The sequence below is a fragment of the Syngnathus leptorhynchus genome, chromosome 14, assembly GCF_054491065.1.
Source record: "Syngnathus leptorhynchus isolate UIUO chromosome 14, UIUO_Slep, whole genome shotgun sequence".
In the NCBI taxonomy this organism is placed as follows: domain Eukaryota; kingdom Metazoa; phylum Chordata; class Actinopteri; order Syngnathiformes; family Syngnathidae; genus Syngnathus; species Syngnathus leptorhynchus.
The window spans coordinates 864,579-872,762 of NC_141208.1; the positions used below are offsets into that span (position 1 = coordinate 864,579).

The following is an 8,184-nucleotide window of genomic DNA, read 5'->3' on the forward strand; positions in this document are numbered from 1 at the left end:
AAATGAAACATTTGTCAATCGTGTACAGTCACGTTTTAACGTGTGATGAAGGTGAGATTTCCGAGTAGCACTGAACGCAACGCACCACACTTATCCTGTTACCAGGTGAGTCAGGCCACGCCCTTCTCATCCACAAGACTCGTTGAACTGGTTCGTCGGGGTTTTTTAACTTTGCTTTTGCATACAAGTCGTCACAAGGAACTGGGTGAAAGAGTCTTTTCCCAAATGAGCAGGAGTGGGCGGAACTGTTCAGTTCGAAAGCCCGGAAAACTCCTTCACGGAAAGAGGACGTGGAGAATCTTCTTCACAAGTTTGCTTCGGACAGAGACTGAAGCTAAAACACATCCAAAATGGTGAGCCAAAGGAGCTTTGCTATACACACACATTTATGTTGTTGTCAAATCGTTTGATATGTTGAACGTATTTGGACAGAATCGATATGGCGACCTTGATCTGGACTTGGAGCGCGATGAAGGAGACGTCACAGTGAGTACAAACGCGTCAACATTTGAAAAAAAGATACACACATACACAATATACTCCTGATCCTGTTTAACAATTTGCCAACTTTTGAAAGGGCTGCGCAATGAGCAATCAGCATTTTGTTCCTCTTGAGTTTCAGCAAAAAGCAGCATTGTTTGGCGGCATGTTCAAGAAATCCTCCAAATCGTCCGAAGCCCAGGTGACGCATGACAATAATGCCAGTAGGAATCAACCTTGCAACCTTACAGTTGGAATGTTTACAACACAGGACAAGCTGTCGGTCAGCAGTGAACTGTCAAAGAGTAACGACAGTCTGAACGACAACAAGGTCACGTCCTGATTTCTATCGTTGCATTGGTGTGCGGTGCTAATGTAGACACCCAAATAATTGGCTTTTTTAAAAAAAAAATCATGATTCCAGGACAAAGGCGGCATGTTTAAGGGCATGTTCAAGAAGCAGCCTAAATTGTCCAAAGAGCCACAAGAGGTTTGTTAGAAATTCCACATAATTGCTACTTTCTGAACTTCGAGTAAGACAAGCTTCATGCTTGCTTTGTCACTCGCTTTATTCTCTCGCCCATGCAATTGTTTTTACAGGTCACTTTTGGGCTGCCTTGAAGGTCAAAGCTGTTATGAGGAATATGTTTTTTGTTTTTTCAGGTGGCGCTCTCACAGCACAATCCAGAGCTTTCTGCCAGCAACGGCAGCTTAGATGACAGCAAGCCATCCAAGGTGAGCGCACATTTGTATAGTTAGCCTCTGATGCTAAACTCATTTGTCCTACGCAGGACAAGTCTGGCATGATGAGCGGAATACTGAAAAAAACTCCCAAACGAGGACATGCACGCAGGCCCTCGCAGGTACACCATACAACGATCGCACATGCACGAGTTGAAAAATATATTTTGTTTGCTTAGGATCTTCTCGACATCGACGTGTCCGCCAGCAATAACAACGCCAAGGTGAATAATTGAATGTCACCTTTTCAAAAGAGCCACGATGGTTTGATTGTTGTAAGACTGTCGACTGCCTTTTTGTCCAGTGCTGAATGAGTTTTTTGTGTTGTTTTTTTAGGCAGCGGTCTCACAACACAATCCAGAGCATTCAGCCAGCAATGGCGTCTTGGATAAAAGCAAGCAGGGCAAGGTGAGCGAGCGCACTTGTATAATTAACGCACACCAGTGAGCGAGCCTCTGATACAAACGCCGCCGCTCGTCCTACGCAGGACCAATCTGGCGTGATGCTGAAAAAACGGGGACATGCACGCAGACCCTCACAGGTGACGTGACATACTAAGATGACGCCTATATGACGTGCATGTCTAGTCAATTCTAATATTCCCTTTTGTTCTTTTAGGATCTTCTAGACATTGACCTGTCCGCCAAACAGAACAATGGGAATGATAACAGCAAGGTGCGCGACTATTTGTAAAAATGGCCATCTCCAGACGTAAATGCAGCACTGAATTTGTTTTAGGACAATTTCAGGACTTGAATTCAAGACTAGTAATACGTTCTAAAAAAATATATATACAGTATTTGACCTTTTGAGGACAATGTGTTTGTTTTCCCCCCTGTAGGAGAGCAGCGGAATGTTCAGTGGGATGTTTAAAAAAAGAACCCAATCTCAGGTGATTCCCACACCCCTCTCGTACGACTTCATCGTCCTACAACCGTCTGCTTCTTTTCCAGGATGATTTGTCGGATAACCACGAGCAGTCTGAAAGCAGCAATTCCAAGGTGAGCGTTACTTTTCTCTAGCGCAAAATAATCTTCACATCAATAGCTAACGTGCTGTTTCTCAGGAGTCAGCTGGAATGTTTAGCGGGATGTTTAAAAAATCACCAAAGCTGGTCAAAGAAAAGTCTCAGGTGAGCAGCAGTTGAGCCATGAATTTGTCTTTTTTTTAAAGTGTGAACGTATCATTTTCATTTGACTTTGCAATTTATGGACTGGTCCAGGATGATTTGTCTCAATCCAGCGAACTCTCGGCCAGCAGTGAAAACCTCTGTGAGGGCGGGGCTAAGGTCAGCTCAGCGGCGCTCAACCTCGAGGCTTCGAGGCTTTGAGGCTTTGCGTTAGCGTGAAAACCTCAGCATTCATTTCCTGTTGTTTTTGCAGGAGAAAGGAGGACTCTTTAGCGGCATGTTCAAAAAGCCCAAACAGACTTCTGCAACCAGAACACAGTCTCAGGTGGAGATATTTTTTAACTTATATTCTTGAACTTCAACTTTTTTTTCATTTGTTTTACCGCGACTGTGTTAAATGAAAACCGTGTTTAGGTACCGACCAATCACGGCTCAGCTCGCGAACGTCACGTGAGCCGTGATCATCCGCTTTTATGTTTTAGGAGGACTTGACGGCAACCGGCAAGCTGTCCTCCAGCAGCGACAGTCTCGCCGAGAAGACGTGGAAGGAAAAGTCGCTGGGTTCCAAAGAAAACTTGACGGAGAAGCCCAAAGTCAAGCAGGTAATCAATACAGTGATCGACAATTTTTGTGAACAATTTGACTTGAGTGTGTCTGTGTGCCTTCAGAACGGCTTCAGCGCCATGATGAAGAACGCCTTCTCCTATGACAAACCGGTGCGTTGGTCCATTTGTGCCGTTTTCGCTGAAAAGCTCCAGTAATATGAATATCAAAATCTGCCTTTGTTTAGGAGAAGGAGAACTCAGATGCTGATGTTACTGAGGAGACGTCAGACACCAGCGACAACCAGACTAGCCATAAACAGGTTCTCCGTGTTTGTGGATTTCCTTGCCTGAACCTTGTAATTGGTGTTTGTTTGAAACATTATTTTCTTTCACCAGAGTAAGCTGGCCGGTGCCATGAACAAACTGAATCCGTTCCGGTCTGAAAAGGACAAGGAAAGTGACTCCAGTGACGATGACGCGCCCGTCGCCGGCGACAAATTGTCCAGCCACAAACAGGTATTGGAATGTTCCTGGCGTTGATAGTCCTCTGCGACCTCCATCTTAACGTGTCCCCGCCTCCCTCAGAACGCCATGATGGGAGCCATGTCCAAATTGAATCCATTCAAGCCTGCCAATAAAGTAACTTAATTGTCATTTGTTTTTGCCGGGCTTCACGGTGACGGACGGTGCTGGGCACGGGGCTGCGGTTTCTCTTTCTCTGTTACGCAACGGTGACTGTTTCAAGACCATTTGGAGATGTTTTGCTCTTAAACACAACACTGACTTGAGTTTTAGGACAGCTCTCAAGGTTGATTGTGTGTTAGGTCGATTTGAGGACTTTTTCAAAACGCTATGACTTTTCAATAAAGTCAACAAGTTGATCTTTCTTTCTTTGCACAGAAAGACGTGCAAGAGACTCTCAAAGAAAGTGAGCAACAAGTGGAGGGCAAACCAAAAGTACTGTACTATATTCATTCTCGTGAGTAATCAGTGACAACACACGCACGTCCTCTCTCTTTAAATCCTTCCTGTGTTTCACCCTGGCTAGCTCCAAAATAGCGCCGTCGACAGGGAGCCAAAGCAGAGAAGTGAAACGCCGCCACTTCCGCACCGACCCACTTCAGAGGTTTGTTTGACAGTAGTTTGTTTCCACTTGACACTCTTGCTGACACGGCCGCCTTGACTTTGTCACACATTGACAGGAGAAGACACAGGTTCCTGCCAAAGCATTTGAAGACGCTAAGGTACTTACTTACTCATCTGTGGCTTGCCAAGTTTTGGCTTTGGGGCAACAAATGGCATGTACTTTGCCTACCGCAGGACGACAAGGTCATGGCGTCTCGGGAGAGGGCAGATAAGGAAGCCCCCAAAGTTCCTCCACGCAGGCCTTCGGCGGAGGTAGGAAAAGCCTCGAATGTTTTTTTTGTTTGCGTGTTTGCACTTGACCTGCTTCTTGTTTCTCTATCAGGAGCTCAGGAGCAAAGCAGTGGTGCAGGAGCAAGCAAACCAAAATCAGGTTCTCATCATGGAGCTTGAAGGCGACTCGAATACGTAGATGCCTATTAACGAGGTCATTATCCGGCAGATCCGATCAGATGAGGAGTTTCTGAAAGAAGATGGCGGCCAGGGGAATGAAGTGGAGGTGAGGTGTTAATGTTATGACTAGATGTTTTTTGAGGGTTCTCACTGTGGCTTTCCTAGACCAAGAAGAAACAAAAGCGCTACAACCCGTTCACGTCACGCGCTGCTGCCAAGGTACGTGAATGTTACCGACGCGTCGGCAACGTTTGACGCTTATCACGTGACGACAGCCTCAGAGCGACGATGAAGTGCTGAAAGACGAAGCAGCGGGAGAAGCGGAAGCGGAACAGTCCAATGGAAAGGAAGAGGATGGCACCAACAAACCAGAAGAGGTTTTTTTTTTGGTTGCTTACTCTCATGATGAATGCTTTGTCTTGTTTCACTTGTTTTTGCTTTTTAGGTCAAAGTCAAGAAGCCGAAACGCCACAATCCCTTCATGCCTCGAGTCAAGGTAATGCTCACGCTTTGATTAGCTCGAGTGCTTATTATCGCTGGTGGAGACTGAGCCAATTGCTTTTCGTGTGTTGCAGAACAAAATGACACAGAGACGCGATGAAGAGGCTGAGGTACACATTTGATTTCATTTCAATTCTGTTTTTTTTTTTTTGTTTTGGTTCCACACAATGTTCATTGAGGCTGTAAGGGCTTTCTTCCCACACAGTGTCACTTTCCGTTTGGGTCACCTGACACCCTCCCAACATGTGTTTTTTTCGTCACTTTTTGCTCCTGCCTTGCATTCCAAGACAAAAGGCGCTGCATGAAGGCACGTAAGGGGAGATGAGGCTGCCACAATGTGTCCTGACTTGTTTATCTGCTTGCCTTTACCGAGACGCCGCTTCTGCTTCTGCTTCAGGAGGAACACCTCCTACGATCAGATATTGTTCTTTTCCTGTAAAACACACAATAACATTATAATGAGATATTCAGTTTGGTTGGAACTGGTTTGACACAGTGACACTTTTTATTTGGTCAACATAAAATGTATTATATACAATACGTATTTGGATATATATAATGTTTCAGAACTGTTTTTATTTGATATATTGTCAGAGTCCTTTTGTCACCAAATGCAGAGAAAACTCCACTTTCTAATTGTTGAAGTAAACAGCAGAATTCATTGGGGAAAAAACCCAACAACTACTTGGCACTGCTTGTGTTCCAGAACGAGGGTGGAAACAGGGGTTTGTTTGAACGGCTGGAGGAATTCCGCATTGATCCATCGCAACCTGAAGATAGACAGGTCACTTTGCATTTCCATGACAAGATCTAGTGAACTGGCCTTCATCGAGCCAACAACATTTTGGTTTGGTTCATCTTACAGGACATGGACGGTCTTATGGAGTGGTGGAACAATGTGGAGTGTAAGTTTATCACAAATTGTGCACAATTGACCCTGTCCCAACTTCAGACTCTGACGAATAATTGTGAAATGGTCGTCACGACAGCATTGAAAAGGACGCTCGCTGTTCTTCAAATAGGATCGACTCTATTTTGCATTTTTTAAAATGTCTTCTTCCTCAGCTTGGGAGGACACGCCTCAGGAGGACGACATGACCGATAAAGAAGAAGCTAAGTAAGTGTCGGGGATAGACATTCCAAGTTTGTCATCGATATTTATTTTTATATCGCTATGCGTTTGTGTCCGTTGTAAAATTGCAACTACTATGTTCAGGGCATTTGCGGTGACAGCGGAGAAGGTTCAGAAGGGCATCCGGGTGTTCAACAAGCTCTTCTCAGAGCGCGCCGAGAGCCTTTGGCAGCACGTCATCAACCTGAACGGCATGGCCGACGGCCTGGATAAATTCAACAAGAACACCAAGATTGCTCAGATTACCGGCGGCTCCACCAGCGCCATCGGCGGCGTGGCCACCATCGCCGGCCTGGCCCTGGCGCCCGTCACCTTCGGCACCTCTCTGATCGTGACGGCCGTGGGGCTGGGCGTGGCCACGGCGGGCGGCCTCACTTCGGCCGGCGCCAGCATCTCCAACCAGGTCAACAACTCCTTGGACCGCAAGAAAGTCGAGAAGATTGTGGAGGACTACCAAGAGAAGATGGCGGACCTCAACAAGTGCCTCAAGTTCATCAAGCAGGGAATCGAGAACCTGCGGCGCTTCGACCTCATCAAGATGAAGAACAACGCTTACAACCGCGAATTCCCCGTGCTCAGCAGCAGCTTCTACGAGGACGGCGCCATGGCGGGCAAAGCCATCCTTATTAACGCCAACGAGATCATGCGTGTGGTGCAGATCGCCAACGTGGCGGGCAGCACAGCGGCCCGCGCTGTTCAGATTGCCAGCATGGCCACCGGTGTCCTCACGGGCCTCTTTGTGGGGATGGACATCTACTTTGTGGCCAAGGACTCCAAGGAGCTCAAGAAGGGCGCCAAGTCTGAGTTTGCCGCTAAAATACGGGAGGTGGCTTCGCAGTTGCACGAAGGCCTGGTGGAGCTCAACACCATCCGAGAGGAGCTGCAGTGCACCGCCGCGCCGCAGGACGAAAACCGACCAGAGGACGACGCTTCGGGTGAGAAGGAGAAGACGAAAGGGGGTTACGACTACGACAGCTCGGAAGAAGATGAGATCGACCGCATTAAGAAAGCCATCAAGAAAGACCTCGACAACAGGGAGTACGTGTGACGGACGGCCAAAAACAAAGCCGATATCCAAAGAGATGCTAAGTCCCAAAATGATAACCAAAAGTTAGTCTGAAATACAAACAGGAACAAAATATACAACTAAACCAGATGGATGACCATTCTGACAAGTTTTTGGGCTGGCAAAATTGTTGAACTAATCACTTTAGGGAATTGATGCCCCTGGTTTTTACTCTTCATGGCGTGGGAGGATTTTTCAATGATCAAAACATTTTTGATATACAAATAATGTTTTCGTCATTTTTTTTAACTCGTGTGCCTTTTATTGTACTAAATTGCACCATACTAGCTAGCTAACGTTAGTCAACTGTCTCAAAATGAAATGTATCATTATGTCTTATATAGTTTTGGAACAATATTGGAATCTTTGGACACTAGAGTGACTCTAACAACAATGCCAGTGCTTTTAGCGCAAACCTGTTCACTGGATAATTCCATGCTTTGTTTTTTTATTGAACTTTTGTATTTATTGAGGGTGGATGTAGGATGTGCAGTTATGTGTCGTGTAATAGGTGGTGAAAGAAAAAGTGGCTGTACCGGTAATCTGTGCAATATAAAAATAAAGATTCCCATGAAGGCCTGATTGTTTTGTATCCTATGCACATGGCAAACAGGTTAAAAAGAGGTATGGGCAATATGAAATTTATCTTTGAAGAAAAGATGAATTCATAAAAAAAATAACTTGTTTTTTTAAGTCAACATAAATGGTCATTTATTAATAAAATACATATATTAGTTTTTATTAGACACGTATGATATGGATGTATTTAAAAAAACATAAAACATTAAAACAGCAACAGTAGTTGAAAGAATGAAAATAACCCTAAACACACACAAAGGATCTGTAATGATTCTTTTTATTGTATCAATACAAAATTGTATAGTAGTTAAATTATTTGATTTAATTGGATGGTTTTCCACCAATAAGTACTACTCAATTAGCATATATTTATTTGGTCATAATCATTTCTTTGATTTGGCCGACATTGGCAACCCTTTCTTTCTTTTTTTGTGTCAGATGTGAGGTTGAAAGCGATGAGTCAAAGCTGCCGGGA

At 45.0% G+C, this 8,184-nt stretch overlaps 1 protein-coding gene across 7 annotated transcripts; it reads left to right on the forward strand.

Annotated features, from left to right (window-relative positions):
- Positions 1-117: 117 nt before the first annotated feature.
- On the forward strand, positions 118-7,705 carry apol1 (apolipoprotein L, 1). 7 transcript variants are annotated; one of them, XM_085930414.1, is made up of 36 exons: positions 132-150; positions 234-353; positions 433-486; positions 617-682; positions 752-811; positions 905-970; positions 1,144-1,215; positions 1,272-1,343; positions 1,401-1,445; positions 1,558-1,629; positions 1,709-1,762; positions 1,840-1,896; positions 2,063-2,113; positions 2,175-2,222; positions 2,288-2,353; positions 2,444-2,509; positions 2,604-2,675; positions 2,833-2,952; positions 3,019-3,066; positions 3,141-3,215; positions 3,292-3,411; positions 3,481-3,534; positions 3,796-3,852; positions 3,944-4,021; positions 4,098-4,139; positions 4,216-4,293; positions 4,364-4,411; positions 4,481-4,537; positions 4,597-4,650; positions 4,707-4,808; positions 4,877-4,927; positions 5,007-5,042; positions 5,639-5,716; positions 5,798-5,837; positions 5,998-6,049; positions 6,149-7,705. In XM_085930414.1, the coding sequence occupies exons 2-36, from the start codon at positions 351-353 to the stop codon at positions 7,110-7,112; spliced, it is 3,078 nt and encodes a 1,025-aa protein (XP_085786540.1). In that variant the 5' UTR covers positions 132-150; positions 234-350; the 3' UTR covers positions 7,113-7,705. The 7 variants fall into 7 exon arrangements, with proteins under 7 accessions (XP_085786539.1, XP_085786541.1, XP_085786542.1 ...); XM_085930413.1 differs by having other exon boundaries at positions 118-353; XM_085930415.1 differs by having other exon boundaries at positions 118-353; positions 623-682.
- Positions 7,706-8,184: the final 479 nt, after the last annotated feature.